At 59.4% G+C, this 26,073-nt stretch overlaps 1 protein-coding gene across 2 annotated transcripts in view; it reads right to left on the bottom strand.

Moving 5' to 3' along the window:
- Nucleotides 1–332: 332 nt before the first annotated feature.
- The window catches only part of DOT1L (DOT1 like histone lysine methyltransferase), a 49,634-nt gene continuing 23,893 nt past the window's right edge, over nucleotides 333–26,073 (bottom strand). The window contains exons 8-28 of one of the 2 annotated variants that reach the window (XM_069480836.1): nucleotides 24,847–24,902; nucleotides 23,143–23,222; nucleotides 20,412–20,480; nucleotides 20,173–20,279; nucleotides 19,760–19,801; nucleotides 18,765–18,875; nucleotides 18,446–18,680; nucleotides 17,867–17,980; nucleotides 17,145–17,236; nucleotides 16,028–16,129; nucleotides 15,662–15,799; nucleotides 15,025–15,150; nucleotides 12,252–12,736; nucleotides 11,990–12,125; nucleotides 11,406–11,552; nucleotides 10,376–10,490; nucleotides 7,500–8,083; nucleotides 7,064–7,269; nucleotides 5,167–5,231; nucleotides 3,720–4,667; nucleotides 333–973 (exon numbers count right to left, since the gene is read on the bottom strand). In XM_069480836.1, coding sequence (XP_069336937.1) covers nucleotides 966–973; nucleotides 3,720–4,667; nucleotides 5,167–5,231; nucleotides 7,064–7,269; nucleotides 7,500–8,083; nucleotides 10,376–10,490; nucleotides 11,406–11,552; nucleotides 11,990–12,125; nucleotides 12,252–12,736; nucleotides 15,025–15,150; nucleotides 15,662–15,799; nucleotides 16,028–16,129; nucleotides 17,145–17,236; nucleotides 17,867–17,980; nucleotides 18,446–18,680; nucleotides 18,765–18,875; nucleotides 19,760–19,801; nucleotides 20,173–20,279; nucleotides 20,412–20,480; nucleotides 23,143–23,222; nucleotides 24,847–24,902 — 3,966 coding nt within the window. In that variant the 3' untranslated portion in view covers nucleotides 333–965. Of the gene's footprint in view, nucleotides 974–2,137; nucleotides 3,040–3,719; nucleotides 4,668–5,166; nucleotides 5,232–7,063; nucleotides 7,270–7,499; nucleotides 8,084–10,375; nucleotides 10,491–11,405; nucleotides 11,553–11,989; nucleotides 12,126–12,251; nucleotides 12,737–15,024; nucleotides 15,151–15,661; nucleotides 15,800–16,027; nucleotides 16,130–17,144; nucleotides 17,237–17,866; nucleotides 17,981–18,445; nucleotides 18,681–18,764; nucleotides 18,876–19,759; nucleotides 19,802–20,172; nucleotides 20,280–20,411; nucleotides 20,481–23,142; nucleotides 23,223–24,846; nucleotides 24,903–26,073 lie in introns of those variants that run through there. The other variant, XM_069480827.1, reaches the window with a different exon arrangement.

A 26,073-nucleotide genomic window follows, 5' to 3' on the forward strand; every position in this document is an offset into this window, starting at 1 on the left:
TTTTTTTTTTTTTTTTAAGTTCACTGTGCATTATACCATCTAAAAATAAATGCAGTCAAGTCTATGAAATGTATAAATTCTCATCACGTCTATAAAATACTGTCACTCGTCAGCGTGACTCTCTCCTATACAGAAACACCAGGGACCCACGACCGACCTGCCACGTCACACGCGTGCTCCGAGCCACAACAGCAAAGAGATACAAAGTAAATGCACTTGTTACGCAGGCCCACCCAGCTGCTGGGGGTCCCGGGTGACCCCTCCTCAGAGCACCACTCAGAACAGACCACAGAGCTGAGTGTGGGGCCTACTCCTTTCGGCCCGCAAGGCCACATCGCCACGCACACGGGGAGGGGCCTGCCCAGCCGTTCCTATGCCAAAGGCAGGATCCTGAGCCCCGGGGTTAACAGTCTGGGTGTTCACAGTGCAGGGTTGGGAGGGGAAGGCCCAGACGGGCGCAGGGACGGGGAGGAGGGGTGGGCATGCCTTTGCCTTTGGTATAGGAACAGGGCGGGGCGGGTGGGAGCTTGAGAACGGGCGTCGGCGTTGGTCAGCGTCTAGGCTCAGCACCAAGCACGGTGGAGGGCGCGGCCGGGACGATAGCACCAGGGCGGGCTGTCGGCGACTCCGCTGGCGGGCCAGCCCTTCACACGCGTCTTTATATAGATCCTCTTATATATAGATATTTATATTTCTTAATAAGTTGCCTCTGACGACTTAGATGGAATAAAATAAGTCAGAATTGTTTATACTTTTTAAAAAACGATAAATACTTTATCTAAAACTATCGACAGTACAACTGGACCAGGCCCAGCCTCTCCTGCGGGTGTGCCGCGATTCACAGTAGAGCTCGTCCTCCCGTCCTCCTCACTGCTCAGGGAAGCCCGGCAGGCCGGCGAGCACCGTGCAGCGGGCGCCTTGGTCCACACCGTCCTTGCATAGGTCTCGCGGTTGAGGTAGAAATCCTAGTTACCTGCAGGGGCACAGCAGGGGAGAGCTGTTAACACCTCGCTCTGAGGCGCCCCACACGCACCCAGGCCAGGGGACCGAAGGTCTGCGCACACAAGCCACACTGGGCCGGGGCTGCCCCGTGCAGTGGGACCGTCTGAGGCAGGCGTAGGGCCAGCTCCCTCTGCTGGAGGCAAGTGACCCTGTGGGCCAACGCGGCGAGCCCACCACCAATTGCCTGCCTTCCTCCAGCAGCACCCGCAAGGAGACACAGCCCAGCGCACCACTGCCTCCTCTGAGGATGAGAGACCGAGTCCAGCTAAAGCCACCCTACATTCAGGACTCCGGCAGGACCCGGCATACCTGTCCCCAGCCCTTTGGTGACTGGCACTGACCAAGTCGCTGATCCCACCCAGCAGCCAAGTCTCAGGTCTGCGTCCACTCACACACACGGGAGGGCAGCAGGCAGCACACGGCCCTGCACCCAGCTCCTGTCCCAGTCCTCACCGGGGGCTACAGGCGACACTGTCTCCCTGGGGGAAAGGGGTGGCACGCTCTCTGCCAGCCTTGCACCCAAAAAACTCTCGCCCCAACTTCCTCCTGGCCCCCAAGGTATTGCTGTCTTAACTGGCGGGTCCAACTCAGCCCTGATGTTCTGGGACTGAGAGCCCTCAGCTATGCACCAGAGCCACAGGGCGCCACAGGACTGATAAGGCGCAGAGCCTGCCCTGGTGGCCCCACCTGTCACCCCCAGCTCCCCCAGAGCAGGCAGGCGGGCCCCCATCTGGAGGATTCTGCCCATCTTAGAAGGCAGGCAGCACTGGGGCCTCACGGGCGGTGCACTTTCTTAATGACCTAGGCCTCCTGATTTCAAGATTGTTCTTAAATTTTAAGCACCAAAAGAGGCAAGAAAAGCTTCATCTTTCTCCACTGCTCCCCTTTTAATAAAAGGATTTGTTCTGTAAAATCTGAATGTAGCCAAAAAGCTGCACTTGAGGACCCAGAAGGCCACAGTGGCCTTCAGGCTGCAGGTTCCCCACCCTGCCCTGGGAGCTGTGCTCAACGCTGGCGTGGGGCTGCCATCACACCACCCTGGTTCCTGGCAACTCCGCCATGGACACTATGACTGCCACGTGCCAGGAACCCCGGAACTAGAACGGCGCCCAGGTCACCGGGGCCTGGAGGGCACTCTGGGAGCCTCCCCTGCCAGGGCCAGTGCAGGACCAGGATCACTGCGGGCAGCCACAGCCCCAAAACGCTCTTGAACTCCACAGGCCCCACGCTTGGGCCACACCGTGACCGGTGCTCGCTGCCCATCCTGAGGCCCGCCTACGGCGCTGTCTCCCTCTTTCCACCTCAGAACCCCCGGCCCTTCCGTGGGGCCCTGCAGCTGTCCTCTGTGCCAGGGGAAGGGCAGTTCAGTCTCGAATGAGCCAGCAGGCGTGGCTCTGGCCTTACCTTACACAATACGAACTGCTAGCTAAGCAAGTCTTTATCGCGGCTTAACCCCCGAAAGGTGCGCGGCATAAGGAGGCGGCATGCCAAGGGAAACCCACACAGCTGATGGCCCCGTGGCGCTGGCCTGTGGGATCCCAGGCGCGGTCTGCGCCAGGGCCAGCCGAGGCAGGGGCTGGTGGTGCACCGTGAAGGAGGGGCGGGCGCCCTTGTGCGGGAGGGAGGCCAGCTTGGCAGACAAAGAGGCGTTAGCAGGCTGCAGGGAGGCGGCAGAGGTGGGGGGCAAGAAAGCGCGGTTAGGTGGGATGGACGCAAGGCTCTGCAGAAGCACGGGCTCAGGGTTAGCGGCCAGCAGCGTGGGGGGAGGAGGCAAGGCGGCGTTAGGGGGTGTGTGGAGGGTGGGTGGCCCCGCAGGGGGCCGGCCCAGATGCGGAGGCAGAGGGAGCGGGGGAGGCGGAGGCGGAGGGGGCGGCCGAGGCTCGACCGAGGCCGGGGCCTGAAAGGAAGAGGCCGAGGCGCTGGCCGCCGCCTGTAGCGGGCTCGGGCCCAGCGTGGCGCTGCCACACACGGCCCCGCGGCCGACACGGGCTCCAAACGGATGAGCAGAGGCGGAAGGCACCGCGTGGTTAAAGACACCTGCAAACAGGAGAGAAAAACTCAGCTTCAACAGGTGGGCACTGTCCAGTCCAAGCGAAGAGAAGCGCAGCACAGAGGGGAAGCAGGTCGCAGGCCAGCTCCAGCGCGTGCAGGCTCGAAGCGCAGGCAGCGGCAGCGCAGGCACCAGCTTACCTGCGCGGGGCGCCCGCCCCTCCGGGCCCACCTGCCGCCCGCCCCGCAGGGAGCCCGCCCGGCCCAGGGCGCCGCTTCGGCCCGGCTCCGCTCCCGCCTGCGTCTAAGGCAGGCGCCGCAGGACTCACTCCTACAGCACCAGCTCCCGGGCTGTGCCAGGGCCCAGGGCGGTCACTCTTAAACAGGTGACCTCCACAGGAGAGAGTAATGCCCTAGTGACCATGTGCACCGTGGCCTTCTGAAAACGAGAGGGACGCTGTTACAACCAGAGAACCCGACCGGCGGCTCGGCAAGGAGTCTGCTGCCCACACAACCATTGCTGGGATTTCCTGACGGCAACGAGGCAGCAGGTACCAGGGCAGACGAGGGGCCTCAAGGGCGCAGCTGCTCCCCCTGTGCTGGGCCCTGCAAGGGACCCTGCGAGGCAGCTGGTGACCAGCCCCAGCTGTCCAGGAGTCGTCGTCACCTGCACGGGAGCCAGAGCCCTGCCCTCGGGACTGACAGGCAGGAGAGGCGCTCTTGCCTACCTCCAACTGTTCCGCCTGTCACCCCGGAGGAGAAGTTGCCCATGGCGTGCGAATTGGTCAGTCTGGTGGCGGCAGAGGACACGTGGACCAGGCCCGCAGCGGCTGGCACCGAGCTGAACAAGGACTGGAGCACAGATGAGCCGGCCACCGAGCTGAGGTTAGCCTGCAGGGACACGGGCCCCAGTGTGAACTGTGGGCCCGGGGCGAAGGCGCCCAGGAAGGGCCGGTGAGTCTGGGCAGCGGGGGCCGCACCGCCTGCAGAGGATGCCGCGGGGGCCAGGCCTGGGCCGCTGAGGAGGCCCCCGGGAGGCACGGCTGCCGCGGAGATGAAGAGATTGTGGCCATTCTTGAGGTCGAGCTCGCGGTCCCGGCCCTTGCTGGCCTTGATGCCCAGTGGCGGGGGCACCTTCTCCCCAGGCCCGCACAGGGCTAGGCTGCCCTCGCCCGCCTCCTTGCCTTTGGCGCCCTCGGCCTTTAGGCCAGATAGGCCGTCCAGCTGCCTCTTGCCGAGGAAGGGGTTGGCCTCCGCAGCCTCCTTGCCCCGCTGTGAAGGGAAGCTCAGCGGGGAGCCCAGAGCCTCGGGGCCCTTGTGGGCGAGAGAAGCACCGTCACTGAAGCTGTGTAAGTTGAGTTCCGCGGCCAGGCCCCCGCTAAAGGCAAAGCCATGGGAGGGGTTGGCGCTTGGGCTGAGTGTGTCAGCCCCGGCCAGGGTGCTGGAAAAGCCTTTCCTGGGGTGAGCGGCGAGCTTGGCGTCGGTGGCGACAGGCTCCTCCAGGGCGGGCCGGAACGCAAACAGGGAGTTCTGGCTCAGGGCGGAGCCAGCCTGTAGCGGGCTGTCCGCGGACTTGGCCAGGCTAATGTCGGAGATGGGCGAGAAGGTGGATTTCCACTTGCTGCTGTTGACAGGCTCGCTCGCGGGCGTCAGCTTCCTTCCCGCCAAGCTGCCACCTGACAGGGAGGACAGGCAGAGGCTTGAGACCCAGGTGCCCCAGACAGTGGCCCTACAGGGCTGTGGCCCCCACCCCCCTAACCCCCTACCCCTGCCAGGCCCGGGGCTGAGACAGGGCAGCAGAGCTGGAGGCTGGGGCAGTCTGGGGACAGGGAGAAGTCCAGCAGGGCCAGACTCTGCCCAGAACTGGTGCCTCCCAGGGAGGGAAAGGTACCAAGTTGCACACAGCTCTAAGCAGCAAGGACGGGCTGTCCCTGGGTGACTGAGAGGCCACACAGGCATAGGCAGACGGGGCCATGGCAGCCTGGGGCGGCAGGGTGTGAGGACAAAGATGGCTGTGTGGCCAGGAATGTGAAGAGGCCCCCACGGCCGCCACCCAACAGGTGCCAGCTTAGCGGGTGCTCACCCTCTGCCAGAGACAAGTCTAGCAGGCGGTTTAGCCCCAAGCAGGGGAACTGGCCCTGGACATCTGAGACCCCAGGAGCACTCGCTACTCACCATTCTCCAGGGTTTTCGGGGGAGACTTGCTTTCTAAAGAAATCGTTGCAATTTTTCTCTCAATTCTGAGGGAAAAAAAGATCATTAATGTTTGAAATCCAACCGTGCACTAATAGAGCTGTATAAACGCCAACACCGACTAGCTCGGGGAAGGGGGAGGCAGGTGAGGTGCAGCGCACTATCCACCCGACAGGAGGACCCGCTGGCGAGGCCGGATTCCCAGGGCCAGGACCTGCCCTCATCGTGCCAGGCCCAGCACAGGGCACTGTCCTGGTGGGGACTCCAGGACCTCTGCTGGGGCGACGGGCTGAGAGCTCAGCCACAGCACTCAACTGGGGAAGCAAACAGGTCCCCAGGGGAGCTGTTCTTTCCTCCCACAAGCCCCTCCATGTTTGTCCCGGCACACGGTCCCAGCTGTGCATGGAGCTAGGATTTGAGGTGTGTCAAATCACGTGTCCAATGTGTCAGTAGTTTTACTGTATACCCCAAACACTGTGACCTCCAGGACACAGAGGAATCCCTAAAAGATTCTGGAATCCCTGCCTTGGGCGTTCCCAACAGAAAAACAGAGCACCCAAGTGCAAAATGTGTTTTTAATATAACACACGCATATGGAATAGGAACAAAATGGACACCTTAACACAACACCAAAAGCAGAGACGCCAGAAGCAAAGAGACAAATGGGACCTCATCAAAAGTTAACTCCTTTGTGCTTCAAAGGACACCAGTGGCAAAGTGAGACCAAGGAGATCTGCAGATCATGTATCTGATAAGGGGCTTGTATCTGTTTCGGCCATCAAATGGGAAACCACTTGTACCCACCCCTAAATTTAAGCAAATAAAGAAAAAAAACGACAAGATACCACTTCACACCTACTCAGATGGCTACAATTAAAAAAGAAAAGAAAAGAAAAGAAGTGTTGGCAAGGATGTGGAGAAATTGGAACCCTTGTGCACAGCCTATAGGAATGCAAATGGCGTGGCTGCTACATAAAATAAGGCGGTTCTTCAAAAACTTAGATACGATGTTACCATGTGATCTGGCAATTCCAGTTCTGAGTATACACCAAGAGAACTGAAAGCAAGTCTCAAAGAGCTGTTGGTACACCCCTGTTCACATCAGCATGATTCATAATGGCCCAAAAGGTAGACATAACCCAACTGTCCATCGATGGGTAAATGGACACATACGACATGGTCCATCCACACACTGGAGTATCACTCAGCCATGAAAAGGGACGAGGCTCTGACACAGGCCACGGCGTGGATGGACCTTGAGGACATCGTGCTCCGTGAGAGACGCCAGACACAGAAGGACACACAGTGTGAGACTCCATTTATATGAAATGTCCAGAACAGGCAGATCCACAGAGACGGGACGTGGATTCGTGGGTGCCAGGAGCTGGGGAGGACTGGGGAATTAGTGTTTCATGGGGATGAAGTGATGGATTGAATGTTCTGGATTTAAATAATGGTGATGTTCACACAGCCCTGTGAATATACTGAAAAATTCTGAATTCTATAAATGAGTGGCATGGTACACGAATTACACATGATAAAGCTATTATTTAAAAAATAAATGGTTCTTCACAATAAGATAAACTGGGCCAGGCGTGCTGTGGCCGACTCCACTCCCTTATCTCTTCTAACCCAGAGATGTTAAACGTGTGTCAAGACACCGTGCTGACCCCAGGGAAGCCACCCTGCCCAGCCTCAGGCACACAGACCCCACCCCACGCTGCCTGGGAGGCAGATGACGCCCAACATATTCGCAGGACTTTCAAGAAGATGCTTCCTACAAAGTTGACACCTTCCTCTGAGCCAGCACCAGCCGGCACCTGACACTGAACCCACCCGCGCCCACCAGGCCCTGCTGCCTGCCTGCCCCGCAACTTGCCGGGCGCTGCTGGGCTCGTCCTCCGAGCCGGGCTCCTCATCTGAGGTCAGTGGGGAGTAGTGTGCTCCGTTGGTCTGGCCCAGGGGCCGCTCCTTTTTGAGCACGGGAGGCTGGTCGTGGTCCTGGTAGGGGATGGGGGAGTTCTTCAGGGAGTTCTCTGGGGACGAGATGGCCGTGATCTCCAAGGGCTGGTTGATGTTACTGACCTGAGGGGCAGAGACAAAGCAGATTTGCACAGGCTCCGCAGACAGACAGGTCCCCAGGACAGGACACCTGACAGGTGTCATGGGGTTTCTGCCTCCCAACATGGCGGTGGCACATCTGACCCCTCCCTGTGCTCACATGGATGGGGCTGTGTGGTCAGGCATGTGTCTGCCTCCCTATCCCTGTCCCGATCCCCCTCGCACCCCGACCTGCCCGAGGGCCCCGTCCTCACCATGGAGTTGAGGTTGAGGGGGGACCCCGACGGCTGCGTGAAGAGGCCAGCCACAGGTGGCAAGGCCCGGCGCTTGGGGGACACGCCCGTGCTCAGGCTGGGGGTCCCAGCCGACGCTCGCTTCCTCCGGCCCCGCTTCCGGCTGTCCTGTCCATGGTTCTGCCCGCAGTCCCCGCGGGCGCCCGTGCTCAGAGGGCTGTGCTTGCTGGAAGGCGACTGCTTGGCGCTGCCCATGCCGGCGGAAATGGTGAAGACGATCCTCCGCTTGGCCTCACTCTCCGGATCCGAGAAGCCAGCGTCAGAGGGCAGGTCCCCCTTGCTGGAGTCAGGGAAGGGGCCCTGGGTGGCCCCACCCAGTCGGGGGCTGGCGGAGAGCTGGTGGGCGGGAGAGGCTGGACGGGAGCTGCGGGGTTGCACCAGCAAGGGCGGGTGCTGTGGCGTCGAGCTGCGGGACCCCACAGCAGCAAAGATGCTCCCCGAGCCAGAGGAGTCCTCGAAGGTGGCCGGCTCGGCTCCCGGGGCCAGTGGGGCGGGGCTGCCGGACAGGGCCCCACTGATGGCCACTGAGCCCGAGTAGGAGAAGCCTGTGGGGGACACAATTTCTCAGGGGATGCAGGATGGCTGGAGCCCACGGTGTGGACGCCAGGACCCATCTTGGCAGAGGAGGGAGCTGGTCTCGGGAAGGCCTTCCTCCAGGGGCTACCCAGGGCAGAGCCGGCAGAGCCCAGGGAAGCGGGGATGGTCCTGGAGTCAGAAATGGCCCTGGGTGTGGATCTGGAAGGTTCCACAGTCAATCTCGCGTGGGAGATGACGACACTGAGGGTTCTGTGTTCTGGGGTCATGTGGGAGGAGAGGGAGTGGGAGGGGACAGGGAGTCAGAAGTGGGAGAGATCTGCCACACTGCCCCATGGAGTCTTGGGGACGCTCACTGCCACCGACTCCCACCCCAACCGTGACCACGCCCCGGTAGTGCCCCTTGGTGGGTCCCACCAGCCTGGCCGGCCTACTCCCACCTTCAGACCCTCAGGGGTTGAGCCTTGGCATACCTGGGCCCCGACCACCAGGCTGAGCTGCCCAGGCCCCCAAGTCTCAGCTGAGACATCACCTATGCCAGGACATCTATCCTGAACTGGCCCTGGGCTGGGTTAAGTATCCCTAGACAGCAAAGTGTGCCTGGCCACGATCCTGCCCCAGAGACACCGCCCTGGCAAGAGCCCCAGGCTGGCCTGACCCCCAGAACCACCTCCTCCCTCCTGGCCACAGAGGACAGCTCTGGGCTCAGAAGCACGAGGCCACTTGCTGTGGAAACCATGAACGCCAAGGGCCCTCTTGGGCCCCTCCTCCCCAGGCCGCAATTGCACTTCAGGACCACCCCAGGGACAAGGGAGCCGTGGGCCCAGCTTGGGTGTGAGGGATGTGTGGGTTCTCTGGCTGGAGCTCATCACAAGTCCAGCCCCAGCGCACTCTCCTCTCTAGGGCCTGGCCACTGGCAGCATGGTGTCCATGGGAGGTGGGGCCCGTGGCACATTCCAGGCACAAAGGTACCAGGCAAGGGCCCTAAAAAATGCCCCTGGTTGGGTGCAGTGGCTTCCACCTGCAGTCCCAGCACTTTGGAAGGCTGAGGCAGGAGGATCGCTTGAGCACAGGAGTTGGAGGCTGCAGTGAGCTGTGATGACGCCACTGCACTCCAGCCTGGGTGACAGAGCAAAAACCTGTCTCTAAAAAAAAAAAAAAAAACCCTGGTACAGCCACCTCATGTGAGTTGCAGAACAGTCCTTGAGACATCTCTCCACTCCTGGGCGCGTCAGAACGCTGAGCACTCAGCAGGGAAGGTTCCTAGAGGATCAGGGAGGCTCGGGAGGGGAGGAGGAGAGCCCGCTGAGGGACACAAGCCGCAGGGAGAACGCAGAAGAACAGCAGTGACTGATGGGGGAGGCAGGGCCGGCTCAGGCTGAGGCTCCTCCCACACTGCGAGGGAGGGATGATGCTGTGGGTGGGTCTGAGACTTGCACGCAACTGCACCAACAGTTCCCACTCCACATGCTGGGCCTGCCAGGGAGCCCCTTCCTAGACGTCTCCAAAGCCCTGGTCACAAATTTCCTGACAATGTAACTATTTCAGAGAGAACAGCCCTGCGTCACCTGTGCTGGGCACAGGACGGGCCATCCCTGGACTTGAGGGCGTCCCCAGGGACCTGGTGGCCTCGGGTGGCCTCCCTAGGCCTAAGAAAGACAACTGTCCACGGGCTGCACCTGTCTAAATAGCAGCCTCTTGCACTTTACTTTTTACTCCTAAAAACGTAACTGCCACGTCACACCATGTGTTAGTTAATACAGGGCCAGCACACTATAGCCCGCGAGTTTGGCCCATGGCCTTATTGTAGCAAATAAAGTTCTACTGGCGCACAGCCACGCCCACCCGTTTCCATGTTGGCACTGGCTGCTTGCACGCTGAGCGGTAGGTAGGTAGGATGATAGGAGGGAGGTTACAGCAAAAGCGTTTGCGAAGCCCTGTGTTAACATAACTCCGTGTGGCCGGAGCTTTCCGAAGGAGAACAGAACCCAGCAGGCAGCTACACACCCAACACCCACGGCTGCCTGCATCAGGCACCACTGTATGCGCACCTGATCCCCGAGTCCTGGACCTCAGAGACCCCGACGCTTCGCAGCTGGGTAAGCGACAAGACCACTCCTGATGGGAGCAGGGCACAGCACAGGCTGGAACAGCCAATGCGTGCATCAGCGTCAGGGAGACTCAGGCCTGACCAGGTCCCTGGGGCTCACTGTGGCTGCAGCTCAGACCCGCTGCCAGGAGGTACTCAGGCCGTAGCCAGCCTGGCGGGCATCCCCGGGTCGTGGGGGCAGGACGGGCCTTACCTGCGGGGGCCAGGGCAAGGCTCTTGCTCACAGCACCATGGGCATTAGCACCGATCTGCTTTTCAAGTGTAGATGCGGAGTCTCGGGGCTGCGGCACGGGGCTCGGGGTGCTCCTCTGCGGATGGAAAGCCAGTGTGTCAGGAGGTAGATCTGTGGTCAGCAGGGGCTAGGGAGGGGATGGGGCTTCTTTTTTTTGAGACAGAGTCTCACTCTGTTGCCCAGGCTAGAGTGCTGTGGCATCAGCCTAGCTCACAGCAACCTCAAACTCCTGGGCTCAAGCAATTCTCCTGCCTCAGACTCCTGAGTACCTGGGACTACAGGCATGCGCCCACCATGCCCGGCTAATTTTTTTTATATATTTTTATTAGTTGTCCAGCTAATTTCTTTCTATTTTTTTAGTAGAGATGGGGTCTCACTCTTGCTCAGGCTGGTCTCAAACTCCTGAGCTCAAACAATCTGTCCACTTTGGCCTCCCAGAGTGCTAGGATTACAGGCGTGAGCCACCACGCCCGGCAGGGATGGGGCTTCTTTTTGGGGGTGATGGAGCTTCTTTTTGGGGGCGATGGAATGTTCTGGAGTTAGAGATAGCTGGTTGCACAACTCTGTGAATATACTAAAAACTACTGAAGTGGGTAAATTGTATTTAATGAAAAAACAAAAAGAGAAATGACTCATTGCCCAGGAAACCCCGCCACACGCTACACAGACGGTCATCCATGTGTCCACTGATGTGGGACAGGAGAACCAGGTGTGGGAGCCAGGCTGCGGCCGCTGCAGACAGCCTTGGAGGAGGAGGGAGGCTGGGGTCCTCCTGACCTGCGGTCCATTCCCTCTCTACCTGCATACACTGCCTTCTATCAGAGAAACAGACTGGAGATAAAAACTGCAAAATATATCATAATTAATGTGGGTTTGTGATATTCTATTTTTCTCGCATTACAGTGTGCTTGAAATTTAAATGCACAATTTTTTAAAAATTGCAAAAGCCCCCCTACTCCATCTTGCCTCAGCTGGCACATGGGACACTCACCACTCTCTCCGCACGGCTGGGCAGCACCACACTGGCCAGCGGGATGCTGACGGGCAGCTTGCTGGGCTGCACCGTGCTCAGCGGGATGCTGATGGGCAGGCTGGTGATGGCCTCCCCGCTGCTGCCGTAGGCACGCTCCTTCAGACCCTGCAGCACACGCCGGCAACCACGCAGGTCAGCAGGCCCCAGGCCATGGGACCAGGGGCCCCCAACCGACTGCCCCCCACAGTCCCAGACCCTCGGGCCCCAGCTCCTCTCTGTGGAAGCTGCGCTGGAATGTTCTAGGTACACTCCTGTCACTTCCAAAGGACACGGAGGCCTCCTGAGGGGGGCTCTGCGTCACACCAGTGCTCCCAGCCCGACAACGCAGACAAACCCCGTCTGCCACCCAGACACTGCGCCCTCCACCATGCCTGCCCAGTGTCGCCTATGCCATTCCCACCAGCCCCAACTCGGGGCACACGTTCTCCTCCACCCCGAGGTGACCAGGGCCCCGTCTCCTGCTAACCCTAAGCCCTGGGCGTTGCCACTTCAGCGTGAGCCCCAGGAGCACAGGCAGAGGGTGGGAGGGGCCTGGGCCGCACCTTCTCGCTGTTCTTATCCCCGGTGAGCTGCAAGGCCCCAGGGGATGGGGGACGAGGGTCCTGAGGGCTCAGCTTCAGGCTGCTGGAGGTACTGGGGCTCTGGTAGGGAAGGCCGTTCTCCTTGGCGTGCTCAGCTCTGGGAAGAGAAGCCCTGGTCACTTGGGGAGCCCTCCTGGGGCAGCCCAGGCACACAGCCCTGAAGTTCTTCCCAACTGAGGCACTCCCGAAAAGAAGGTCCCCCCACAGACCCTGGGGGACTCACCGCGGGTGCAGCTCGCTGGCGGCCGCCCTGCTGGACGCTGCGTGGTCCTGGCTCAGGTGCCGCCGCAGCACGATCTTGGCCGGGGAGAGCCTGGTGTAATCAGGCACGGCCAGGCCGGACAGTTTCTCCAGCCGTGGCCGGCCGCCATGGCTGGGCGTGCAGGGCACCACCTCCTGGTCCAAGGGAGAGGCCAGGTACTGAGGGGTGTTCTGCTTAGATGAGGGCCGGCTCAAGGCGCCGCAGAGCTCATAGCTGGTGGCGTGGCCGTTCATGGAGAGTTCTGGGCTCATGTTGCTGAAGCGGGGCAGCGAGAACTTGGCGCAGTCCAGCTCAAGGTGCAGCCTGCCGGGGTCAGCCTCCAGCTCGCGGCCCAGGGTGCCTTTCCCACGCAGGTGCGTGGACAGGGCGTCATCGGGTGGCAGGCAGGACTTGAGCTGCAGAAGCTCCTGCTGCCGCTGGCTCTTCTCCAGCTCCACAATGCTGATCTGTGGGAGGGAGGCAACGTCAGACCCAGAGCCACGACAGACTGGGGTGCCATCCCTAGGACCCTGCCACGCACGGCACCCAGGGGGAACTGCCGGATGCCAATCAACTGAGTATGACGGAAAAACCAAAGCAGCCCATGGTCTAGCGTCGGGCCGGGAAGCCGAGGGGAGTGTGGATAAAATGGCACGAGAGGCGGGGACAGCTCCGTAGACATGTACTCAGGACGTGTACAACAGGAAACATGCCAGCAAGAACAGCAAGAAACACAAACATACACAGAGAGATCTCGTCCTGTGAAAAATAGATTTGTCAGCACAAAGACCACCAGGAAGACCGGAGGAAGGATCGCACCCCTCTCAAATGGAGCGGTGTTTCCTCCAAGCCATCAGCCTGAGGGAAGTTTCTGCCTCTTGGTCTGTTCACTGTTGCTCTGTTTCCTTCCTACGACAGGCACATGTGGTTTCGTTATGACACAGAAACATGACAGAAAGAGTCAGAACCCAAACTCATCCTCTCACAGAGATGGGAAAACCATGGGAACGAGGCCAGCAAACCCCTCTGTCACACGCTCATGTCAGAGAGCGATGTATCCTGCAACCCTCAAACACTAAGAAATCTGCTTTCAGGAGCACGCCTTTAAGGGAAGCGTGAGAATTAGTCAAGAAATGCATCACAGCATCATTTTACAGCAAGAATTAGATGTTTGAAAGGACTCCAAGGGCCTAGCGGCAGGGAACACGTTACATAAATGACAAAACTCTGCCGCAAGGAGGGGGACACGCTAGGAGGACACAGCCCTCACGGATGGAGCCTCCATAATGGAAATGCTGACGCCACCCATCTTTCTGCTTTATTCTTGGTACCGCATGACAGCTACACACACAAAAATCAACTCCTGGAAGCATTTTGAAAGGAAACGCACCACACACCGTGCCTCTCCATCCTCCTTGCACCTTCTAACTCACCTCACGTTTCTGCTACTAAGGTTGTTTTTGTTGTTGTTGTTTTTGAGACAGGGTCTTGCTCTGTCACCCAGGCTGGAATGCAGTGGCGTCATCACAGTTCACGACAGCCTCCAACTCCTGGGCTCAAGAGATCCTCCTGCCTCAGCCTCCTGAGTAGCTGGGACTACAGGTGCCGCCACACCTGGCTAATTTTTCTATTCTTTGTAGAGACCAGGTCTTGCTCTTGCTCAAGATGGTCACAAACTATTTTATTTTAGTGAGCAAATTCTTTGGTGACTCTTTCAGAAACCATTTACGGGAAGGCAGCCAGGAAATCTTAGTTCAGCAATGAGTGCTTGGCTAATAAATGAGCCCTGAGACGCTGGAGCCGAGGGGACAAGAGTGAGCAGAGTGGCCAGGCACGGTGGCTCACGCCTGTAATCCTAACACTCTGGGAGGCCGAGGCAGGAGGATCACTCGAGGTCAGGAGTTTGAGATCAGCCTGAACAACAGCGAGACCCTGTCTCTACTAAAAATACAAAGACATTATATGGACAACTAAAAATATATATATAAAAAAATTAGGCCGGGCGCGGTGGCTCACGCCTGTAATCCTAACACTCTGGGAGGCCGAGGTGGGCGGATCGTTTGAGCTCAGGAGTTTGAGACTAGCCTGAGCAAGAGCGAGACCCCATCTCTACTAAAAATAAAAATTATATGGACAGCTAAAAATACATATAGAAAAAATTAGCCGGGCATTGTGGTGCATGCCTGTAGTCCCAGCTACTCGGGAGGCTGAGACAGGAGGATCGCTTGAGCTCAGGAGTTTGAGGTTGCTGTGAGCTAGGCTGACGCCACGGCACTCACTCTAGCCTGTGCAACAGAGTGAGACTCTGTCTCAAAACAAAACAAAACAAAATATATATATATATATATATATACACACACATACATATATTATATAAAAAAATTAGCTGGGCACGGTGGCACATGCCTGTAGTCCCAGCTACTCAGGAGGCTGAGGCAGGAGGATCGCTTGAGCCCAGGAGTTGGAGGTTGCCGTGAGCTATGACGAGGCCACTGCACTCTAGCCTGGGCAACAGAGTGAGACTCTGTCTCAAAAAAAGAGTGAGCAGAGCCTCCCCATGCCATGCAGGGGCCTGGCATGGCGAGCGTCTAGGTGCAACCCACCTGTCCCTCCGCCCCCACAAACCCTCTTCCGAGGGCTGCAACATGGAGGCTCCTGGGCCACTGCCACCAAGGTGACCCCAAAGCTGAGGCCGTCCTGGGAGGAAGCAGCCGGCTTGTCCTATGTACACGGTAGGAAGCCCCGAGACGCCCACCTGCAGCTCCAGGCAGTGCCGCTGCTTCTCCGAGATCTGGGTCCGCAGGGCCTGTTTCTCCTTCAGCAGCTTCTCCAGGGACAGTGTGGCCCAGTCCAGCTTCAGCTCCTCACACCGGGCCTTGAGCTGCGGGGACAGGATGCGGCGGCTGCAGCAATGGCCTGGCAAGCAGGGCCCATGCACAGAACGGGGTGGGGATCCATGCTCTCCAGAACGCCAGGCCGAGGCCCCCAGGACACACAGACATGGCCTCAGTGCCACACCTGGGGCGGGGAAGGGTGCGGCAGGTGCGTGAGCACCACGGCCCAAGCGGTCTGTGCCGTCTGTACAGGCTCCAGGAGCCCCAGCAGGGGCAGAGCACAGGGCAGCCACACACATGCAGGCCCGTCCATCCTAGTGCTCTAAGTCTACGGAGGAGCTAAGGACAGAGGGATCAGAGGGGAGGATCCAGAATCTCCCGCTGGAGATAAGCAGGACTATGGAAAGCCCAACCAGCCCCAGGCAGGGCCCTCTGGTCACTGAGGAGTCCAGCCCCTGCCCCGCTGATTAGGGAGTTGGGTTGACAGGCTTCCAGCCCCGGCAGCCTGGGGGAGGCCGCCCTGCCAGAGCACCGCGGAGCACTGACGTGGGTACCCACCAGCTGCAGGCTCTGACTGCGGAGCTGGCTGTTGTCCTTTTCCAGCTGCTCCGACTGCTCTCGCAGCTGCTGGTTGTGCGCAGAGATCTCCTTCTGTGCCTGGATCAGGTCGTTATAGGTCAGGGCCTTCACTCCCAGCTGTGGACACACATGGACACACAGGCGGTGGGCACACTGGGCCCCGAGGGGGTAGCCACCCCACAACCCAGCCCCAGGGCAGCCCACTCGACTCCCCAGACCCCAGTCCTCTCCCTGTCTGGGGGATGCATCCATAAAGGCAAGGGGGCCAATAGGAGATGCCCTGCCAGATCCGGGCCACCCCAGGCTGTACCTGCCTGCCCACCCCAGCCCAGTCCCGGGCCAGACCTCATCCAGTTTCTGCTGGAAAAGCCTCCTGATCTCCTCCTTCTGTGCCTGACAGTGGCTGAAAAGCTGCTGCGCCGTGCCCAGCAGCTGGGTGTTCTTCTCCTGCAGGGGATGGGGCAGGTGACCCCAGGGCCTGCCAGGGAAGGCCCCAGGCCCTGACCCTCCACAACACCCTCAAACGCGCCCCCACAGACACGCTGATGAAGAGCTCCATGCATGGGGGCTCCAGGCGCGAGGCCACCGCACATCCCAGTGGCCAGGAGACCACCAATTTCTTGGGGGATTTATCCCAGGAAGTACCAAAAGTGGGCTTTCCCCATGAATTTACGAGAAGTCTGCTACTATAACAGCAAAACTTCAGACCATCCCAACAGCCTATCTACACAGAAAGGGCTGGTTCCTAAATGCAACACGATACCGGGAGCCACTTAAACGTGACAACCTCCAGACACCAACGGAAAATACGGCCTCAGCAGCTGTCAGCTGAGCAGGGAGAGATGTGCACATGTCTGTGAACAGTATGGCACGAGCCTCCTCAGCTTTTACAGCAACATCCAAGTCCCAACAAAAAAACAAGGCTCAGCCACAACTCGACCGTGGGATCACAGGTCACTTAAGCCTCCTGCCAGAGATGTTTCTAGACTGCAGCACCTTCAAGTGCCAGAATCACTGTTCCCCACATCCCTTAGCTGAGACAAAGGACCAGGCAGCAAGGCAGTCTCTGGGTTCAGCTGTGCTCCGCCAGCCTGCAGACAGTGCAGTCACCCGCACCCAAGCCCTAGGGCTATGACGGGAAGATGGACCATGCCAAGCTCAGAGCCACAGGGAGACACAGAGCCAGGGACGACCCAGCCTCTCTGAGCTGTGCACCCTCACCCCTAAGGCAATGACACCCACTGGGCACCAAGGGCGCTGGGGCCCTGACTGGAGGGGGCTGCCTCCCCACGGCTGGGCCCCAGGCAGCCTTGACAGCAGGGGCCTCAGGTGTGAAGGTCAGCCAGCGAGGGGCAGGTAAGGGGCAGGAGAGCCTACTCAGGCGTGCTGCTCCCCAGGGCCTGCATGGCACCAGAGCGAATGCCACGCAGCAGGAGACAGGCACAGTGCGGGTGGGACCCACCTTCTCCTGGTCCAGCAGCTGCTGCAGGTTGGCCTTGTACTGAGGGGTTTTTGTGTATGCCAAGAACTGCAGGTACTGAATCTTGAAGGACTCTAGGGAGAGAGACATGTGACGTGGTTTTGGGGAAGCGCTCTGATACATGTGACCCACCTGAGGCCATGGGGAAGAGGGAGCAGTGCTACAGAAACAAGCTCTGGACTCGGCCCACCCAGCGCCCACTCGACAGCCTGCTCGGAGCAGCTCCTTGGGTGCCTGTTCTGGCCCAGGGCCTCCCCCCTCCTGTCATCTCAGGAGTGTCACGAGCTCATCAAAGCAGGACACGCCTGCACCCTCACGCCATGGGGAGCACCAGAGCATGGGGGGCCTGCCCAGGCCCTCTCTCCCCTGGACAGCTGACCGTCCTCTGGGGGACTGCCCTGGGCACTGCAGGGTGCTGAGCAGTGTCCCTGGTTGCCACCGACTCCATGCCAGGAGCAGCCCCCCTCATTGTGACAACTGAACATGTCCCCAGACATCACGCAGGATGCCTGGGGTGAGAATTTTGACCTCAGACAACCCCAGAGCCCATCTGCTAACACCTCTAGCAGACTGGATCCCAGGCCCTGCTACTCGTGTGGGGTCCAGCGCAACTGTCCCAGGGGCTGCTGCCAAGCTAGAGTCGTGACCCTCTGTCAGCTGGGACCCCCACATGCCCAGGGCAGCACCCTCCCCGCACAGCTCACCTAGCAGCTTCTGCAGCGCGGGCGGGGTGGGTGCCCCCAGCAGCGGGTTGGGGGAGGGCCGCTGCACGCTCGGAGGTAGCTGGTAGAAGGGGCTGTGAGGTGACCTGTAGGCATCTGCACAAGAGGACAGACCATGGGTCAACCCAACCACACTCCCAAGGAGACAAGGACCATCCCACGGACTCCCCGCTTCCTTAAGGAGAAGCTCAACACGTTACCCCAGAGTCCAAGACAGGGCTGAGCGCCAAGGCGGAAGCCCCTCTGGAAGCCTCCCTCTAGCCCCCAGGAGCAGCATTTACACTGCCAGACCCTGGCTGGCAATGTGGTGAAAAAGCCCCTTGTGCCCACTGGTGAGACCCTGCCAGGACTGGCCCTAGCCTGGTGTGCGGGGCCCCTCTGCAGGCGGGATGGGGATGGGGTGGGGTCCAGGAACCCTGGGGCGGAGCCACCACAGAGGCAGAGCTACTGGGACGCTGTACACCTGAGACCCAGGAAGGCGCATCCCCTCCGAGGGGCTCCCCAGGCTGCTGCACAGCAGGTGAGGCGTGGCCTGGAGGTGGCGGTGGGGACGGGACTCACCCTGGGGCGAGGGGGATGCTGTCTGGGACGTGGTCTGCGTGTGCAGGAGATCCAGTGCAGTTTGGCTCTTCTTCGGCCTTCGCTCGGGGTTTGCAGTGCTCATCTTCTTGGGGCGCCCGCGCTTGCGGCCGGCCATCTTCCGCCCTTTCTTGTTCAGCTTCTTCTTGCGGGCCTTGGAGGGGGACGGCTTCTTGATGGGGGCTGCTCCGGCTTTGTCTTCCTCAGCGCCGGAATCCTGCACAACACAGGGGGTGATGGCAGGGCAAGGGCGGGACACCACGGGAGCTGTACCTGCTGGCCACGGCAGCGCAGGGCTTACCACGGGGGCGTCCGTGGGGCCGGCCGCCTTGCTCTCGGGCACCTTGGTGGGGGTGGTCGCGTTGCTCTTATTCTCCCGCTGCTGTCGGCGCCGAGCTGCCTCTTGTTCCTCCTGCAGAGGAAGAGCTGGATGGTGCTGCAGAGTCTGGCACTGGCCAGAGCCCCTCCTGTGCCCGGGGACTTGGATCCCGCACCCAAGGGGCCGTCGGCACAGAAGAGGGAGCCGACACACAGACATCTCGAGCTCCCACAGGCCACCCAACGCGGCACCCACAGCCGCATGCACAAAAGCAGACACCCTCACCCGCAAGAAGCCAGGCAACCTCTGAACCATGAACCACACCAAGGACAGACCCCCAGGCGCAAGGATGAGAAGCCCCTCCTTGCCTGTCCCTCCCGCCTACCCTCTTGGTGAGATGCACCAAGGCCCCACCAGTGGGTGCTCTGTGCACACTGTGTTCCCTTCAGTGAGTTACTGGAAACGCCCTCTAGATGGGAGGCGCACGCGGTGCGATCAGCCTTCGATGGCGCCTAATGGCAGTGCCAAGAAGCAACCGCTCTGCACCGGAAACAAGGAACGCTCCAGCCCCAGGCGGCGGCAGCACAGACCACAGCCCACAGGCGCACCAGGGCAGCACAAGGGGGAGCAGATCCCTCGTCCTGAACTTACAGCCAGTCGCCAATCACCAAAAATAACCTTTAGGACGCCACGACTCACCCAATGACCACCCCCAGATTGTTATTAAGAAGACTGGCCCTGGTCAACCTATCAAAGACGAGGACAAGCGCAGACAGAGACAGAGAGGGACAGAGAGAGGTGGGGAGGACGGGGGTGGGAAAGGCTGCGGGCTCAGACCCCGTGGGAACCGCAGGGCTACCTGCGGGACCCATCACTGCCACTACCCTGCCTTGGCCCAGCCACTCGGGAACGTGTCAGGTTTTCACACAGCTGCACGTCCACATCATTAGCTCAAGGAAGAAAACACATGAACTTACCCTGAGTTTTGGATTTTTCAGACTAGAAAAATAGTTTTCAAGCTAAAAAGAAAAGAAAAGAAAAACTCTCATTAGAAGGGAGTCCCACACTCTGTCAGGACGAACGGGACACCCCAGATGACATCACATATTCTGGGACACCAAGCACATGGCTGGATCCCGCTGGCAACAGACAACGGTGTGACCCAACCCTGCCATGGCAGGCATCATCCTCAATTCACCAACGAGCCACAGCTGGGCACGTGGGCCATGTTCCCTGGACACGGAGTGAGCCGCAAACAGAGGTGGCGGGTGGTCAGGACCAGGACTCCCTGGACAGGAGCTGACTCGGCTCCCTCAGGTCCAACAGGCTGACAGAGGCCCCAGCGGGGTCGTAATGGGCCACAGAGCAGGGGTCCCGCCAGGACACTCACTATGGTCCGGTCAATAGTGTGCAAGTAGTAGGAGACTGGCTTCCCCGTCCACGACACGGAGCCCTTCAGGGGCGACAGCTCCACGACGCGCATGATGGTGCCGATGTCTGCACACACAACACACGGGTCAGTGCCACAGCTGCCCCCGCCTTAACCACCCGCCAAAGGCACCTTCAGCAGATGCATGTCAGATGCTTAAAATTACCGATACTAATCAAAGCAACATGACAGTGTCTTACCACTCAAGTTTCTACTGTTTATTCTGAAGTTTAGAGGTGCAAAGGGCTTCGAGGACACGATCCTGCCACCTGAAACATAAACACCGATCACTGCCATGTGTGGGAAAGTGGACACACATACAGACAAGCATGGAGCAAGTCACACAGAAGGAACTGAACACACAACAACCATGGCTTGGAGTCCCATCTGTCTTCCTACAAGTTGAACCAAAACTATGCACTACCTTCTGTGTTTGAGCCTGTCGTACAACCTTCCTTTAAAAAATGTCCCCAAGTCCTCAAAAAATCCCAAGCACGGACCCCAACCCAGCACTTGCACACATGGGGTGGGCTCCACGGAGGAAGCTGCTCAGCCAGCCACAGGCTCAGCCCACACAGGACACCCCGAGGTGCAGGGCCCAGGATGGACACTTCAGGGGAAGGTGCGGCCAGAGGTGGAGCTCGTCTGGGGTGATTTCCAGGACTTCTTGTTAAATGACAAAAAGAGGGCAGACCAGTATGCACATAGCAGGTTCTTTGAACACCCCACAAGGACCAAGCAGGGGTCCCAAGAAGGGAGCCCATTGGGGCCAGAGGGACAAGGCTGGGCCTCTCCAGGTCACGGAACGTGGGCAAAGGTGCCACTCATCCCAGACTAAGACCTGAGAGGAACGAAGGCAAACCCCCAATGGGCCACAGGTAAACCAACCCAGCTGCAGGTTCCAACAGGCAGCAGCCACAGAGCAAAAGTAATTATCTCAACCAACTCTTCAACACGCGTCTGTGCGTCCTTAATGTGACAAATTCAAGGATGAAAAGAACCACAGAGAAATCCTGACCTTCACCAGTAAGTCTGCTGTTAAATATCAGTATTACTATTAACAGCAATCATGGAACTTCCATGCAGACTATGTAAAATACATCATAAGTAAATACATTAGCCCTTTCAGGAACCAAATTTCTCAGTGTAAAAAAGAAACAAATACAAAAATCAAAGATCATAATCTTAAATTTAAATTGGAAAACTCAAAACGAATCCATTTATATACACACACCCCCAACCCAGCTCTCTCCTCCCAAAGCCGCACCACCCTGTGATCAGGAGGAGCAGGGAAGGGATGGTCCTAGGGCTGGGCCAGGCACAGACAAGGTCAGGCCGATGCTCCATCATGTCAGGAAACAAGCAAACAAGCTCAAAAGCTAATAGGGCCATGTCAAAAGGTTGCAGGGCAGCCTGACAGGCTCTCAGTGGCACACGGCGATCTCTGCCACACAAGGACCACGCTGGTGACAGCCGCTCTTCCAAGGACACGTGAGGTCCACCAGGCGGCAGTGCTCCAACTAGGGGGTTGGGAGGACACCATGGGGATGTTGGGAAGCAGTGCTCTCACCAGAGACCACCCGGGCGGGCAAGCTACTATGCACTCAGGGGCCAGGAGGGACCTCCAATAGGAAGTGGGGGTTCTGGGCAGCGCCACGTGACATGACAAAGCACTGCCGCTGCAGGGCACCTGGGCCCAGGCATGTGCAACAACCTGGTGTCCCACGTGCAGGAAGCAGAGCAAGGAGAGACACATCAAAGCAAAAGTGCAGGCCAGGCGTGGTGGCTCACGCCTGTAATCCTAGCACTCTGGGATGCCAAGGCGGGAGGATAGCTCGGGGTCACGAGTTTGAGACCAGCCTGAGCAAGAGCGAGACCCCATCTCTACTAAAAATAGAAAAAAATTAGCTAGACCACTAAAAATATAAAAAACTTAGCCGGGCATGGTAGCACACGTCTGTAGTCCCAGCTACTGGGAGGCTGAGGCAGAAGGATGGCTTGAGCCTAAGAGTTGGAAGTTGCTGTGAGCTAGGCTGACGCCATAGCACTCTAGCCCGGCCAACAGAGCAAGACTCTGTCTCCAAAAAAAAAAAAAAAAAAAAAGCACACGTGAAGAGATCTGCCCAGGATGCCGGGCGCCCAGCATGCCAGATAGGCATCACTACAGACAGGTGGCAGGGCTGGAGACGAGAGGTCCCCGCAACAGCCACAGCCACAACCACCATCCACAGCCAGGCCCAGGTGCTGCCTGGGGAGTCGGGGAAACACCCCCAAGGGGTGCTCCTAGGCTGTGAGGTGGGGCCAGGGAGCAGGCGGCAGGGCCCTGGGAATCCCTGGCTCTCCTGAGCGTGATAGCGGGGTCAGGAGGCCCTAAGCCCAGGAGAAGTGCTTGGCTAGAGAAGGAAGTGTGTCCTCAGTTAAGGTTTAAGATAATTTAGGACCACCCTCTGCCCACAGGAGGGCACGAGTGCACATGCACACACACACATACACACACACGTGCACGCCAAGCCCCCGTGGACACAAGTCGTCAGTGCTAAAGGCAGCTGGAGACTGGGTCCTGCTGGGCCTGTGGCCTCTCGCCTGCCTGCCATCTTTACAAAACCATGGGAGAACCCATTGTACTGGTCTCCCACCTCAGGAGGCAGCCCTAGAGCTGCAGCACCAGCTCAGAGCTCAGGCCCCATTAGCTTCCCGCAGTGACAGCCCCAGGCCTGGGTGGGGAGTGTCCAGCACTCACCTCCAATGTGACACTGCAAACTAAGGTACGGTGGAACAGGGAACACAGGGAGGTGCCTGGCGCCAGGGCAGCCCCTGCAGGAGCCCAGGGTCTCTGCAGCCACCACCCCATCAGGGCCACGTCTGGGTACCCTGGGACTGTGGACTCTGGGAAGGAACGCGAGGAGGACACAGGGGGGGCGGGGCACGTACCTTCCTTCATATTTGCGAACCGCTCCTTCAGCTGGTGATCCACCTCAGGACCAAAGGCAAAGTTATTCACAAATATAACACTGCAAAACAACGTGCCAGTTGAGTAAGACCAAGGCTCCGTCTCCGCAGGCGCAAAGCATCCAGTGCAGTCTGCAGTGACCGCCTGCCGGCGCCAGGCTCTGCCCACAACCCAGCCTGCCTGCCGCGGCTGCGAGTCCCCAGTGAGAGCCACACCGGGTGCTGCCAGTGCAGGCGGAGAGAAGCACTTCTTTGGAACGGGGCAGAAAACAGGGTAAGCTGCTTGTTTTGAACCCTGACAGTTTTAAAATCAACAATCTGGAAATATTCACCAGCAACCCCTCCCGGGTACTCAGCACAGCGAGAAGGGCCTCAGCCCCAGGAAGGCAATGGAGATGGGACACCAAGCAGGGCTCCCATCCTGCCCCCACCCACAGGAGGGGCAAGACACCAGAGCGTGGGCCCAGGTAGAGGCGTCCTCGGGCACCACTGGGAGATCAGACACGCATGGGCCCGGGGTGCTGGGCCCACTGTCCCCATCTGTCAGGGTGTCCCCAGGGACTGCACAGGGGCAGGCTGGGAGTGAGAGCCGTGAGTTCAGGAGGCCACAGGATGGGAGCAGGGGCCAGAAAAGACCCTTGGGAACTGGTGTTTACAGAAACGGAAGCCCCAGGACACCTAGCTCCACAGCTACCACCCTGCTGTGTTTTAGAAGCAAGGCAAAGCGCCATTGGTCCCCACAAGGACACCAGGAGATGCCCCAGCCAGGAAGCAGACCTGAGGAGCTGCCTCACATGGCCAAGGCCTGCTCACGGTCCGCCCACAGGAAAGGCAAGCCAGACGCAGGCCGCGGGGCAGAGCCCACAGAGCCGCCAACGGGGCAGATGGCAAGCAGAGACTCAGTCCCGGAGGCCGAGGATGCAAGGCCCACTTGAGCTAGAATTGGGAAGCCAACAGGACGCCAGGAAAGCCCTCAGCTTAAGGGGTTAACAGACAGTGACCACGGCCTGAGTGCGGCTGGTCAGCACAAGCCTGGTGTCTCAGGGAGCTCCCACAGGAGGGACCCTGCTGCACTCCCAACCCCCTGGATGGGGCCACCCACAGGGCAGCGGGATTCCCCCAGACAGGGCAGGATACCTGCCCATGGGCACAGCAGGCCTGGCCACCTCCCGGTGGCACCACCTGGGAGAGATCCCCACGCTCCACTCACACACATATCAGTGGGAGGCACATGCCATGCAGGCAGTTGTGCCTAGATGGGGCGGGGTGAGGGGGACCCCAAGACTCGGCTCCATGAGCTGCTGGCACCAGGAGCCTCCAGGTGAGGTGCGTGGGAGCCGAGCGGAGAGCAACCTGCCCAGAGGTGCGGCGTACACAAGTCGCTCAAGGCGGGAGGGACAAGGGACGAGGAGACAGGAAAACACCCAGACCCAGCTCAGGGGCAGCAAAGGAGCCCAGTGCAGAGGAGACAACAGGGCGAGAACCTGTACACGGGCTCGAGGTTAGGCTTGGTGACAAGTGCCACTGCAAAGGCAGGTGACGGGCAGGGGCGTTTCTGCCCTGCTGACACTCAGAGGGAGTTCCTGGCATGAGGAGAGGCCTGGGGTGCACAGGGACCATGGCCTGCCCTGAGCCTGGCCCCATGCCCACCACCCGCCCTGGCACTGTGCCCCACAGCCCGCGTACCTCGTATTGGCGATGCGCTCTCTCCACTCTTCCGAGAGGAAGTCGCCTCTCTCCAACTGCAAGAAAAGACAGCAGTGGCATTCATTCCCGAGGCCTCATCTGGCTTCATTGCCCAGCCCAGCCCAGCCCGCCCCATCCCACAAAGAAACAATGAAATGGGCACACGGTCGCTCGACAGAATGACGCAGGAGGAGCCCAGGGCACCACCAGCCGCTGCTCTGAAGGCAGGAGGGGACAGTGGAGGAACGAGTGGGGGTGGGGCAAGACCACCGAGGGGTCCACAGCAGAGCCAGGTGGGCAAACGCTCCAGCACTCACTCGAGGCAGAGGGCAGAGCCCACCTGGGCACAAGTACACACTGGGAAACCCCAGTGCCCTGCCCAGACGCTTTCCTACAGAAGCTCAAACTCAGAGGCTCCGGGCACCCCAGGACGAGGCAGCGGTGCCTAGGTCCCCACTGTGTTGACCCCAAGCCACCCCGAGGGAGGCAGCATGGTACTGGGGTATGCCAACACCGCACACAGGCTGCAGGACACATGCACGTGGCTCCCTCCTTCTCAGCTGACCACAGACGCGCAGGCAGAGAAGGTGGACCGTCTGTGGATGGCGGAGGGCAGGGGAGGGTCCCTGCAGCATATGTCCCTCGGCCCCTGCTGGACACAGAGCAGTTTCTACCAGGCGACTGCCTGCTACACAGCAGCTCTGGTTATAGACTACTGTCCTCCACCCTCCACAGACCAAGGTCTGTCAGGGAGAGCAGCTCTCATTAACCTACGTCCAGAGCCACAACGTTCAGAAAACCGACGTATCTGGTTTCATATTTCTTCAAAAAGACACCACCTCCTCTGTTCCTAGATCTACACCCAAGAGAAATAAAAATATGTCCACAGGAATCAGCACACAAATGCCTATGATGGACGACATGACTCACAACAGCCAGGTGGGAATAGCCTAGCGTCACACGTGGCCCATCCACACGTGGAATATCACTTAGCCACGAAAAGGGACGAGGCTCTGACACAGGCTGCAGCGTGGATGGACCTTGAGAACATCGTGCTCCGTGAGAGATGCCAGACACAGAAGGACACACAGTGTGTGATTTCATTCATATGAAATGTTCAGAACAGGCAGATCCACACAGACGGGACATGGATTCGTGGGTGCCAGGGTTGGGGGGACGAGGAGTACCAGCTTACGCGTCACGGCTGCCCACGCCGGCACCCCTGTG

This window comes from Eulemur rufifrons, chromosome 2 (genome assembly GCF_041146395.1).
Source record: "Eulemur rufifrons isolate Redbay chromosome 2, OSU_ERuf_1, whole genome shotgun sequence".
Classification (NCBI taxonomy): Eukaryota; Metazoa; Chordata; class Mammalia; order Primates; family Lemuridae; genus Eulemur; species Eulemur rufifrons.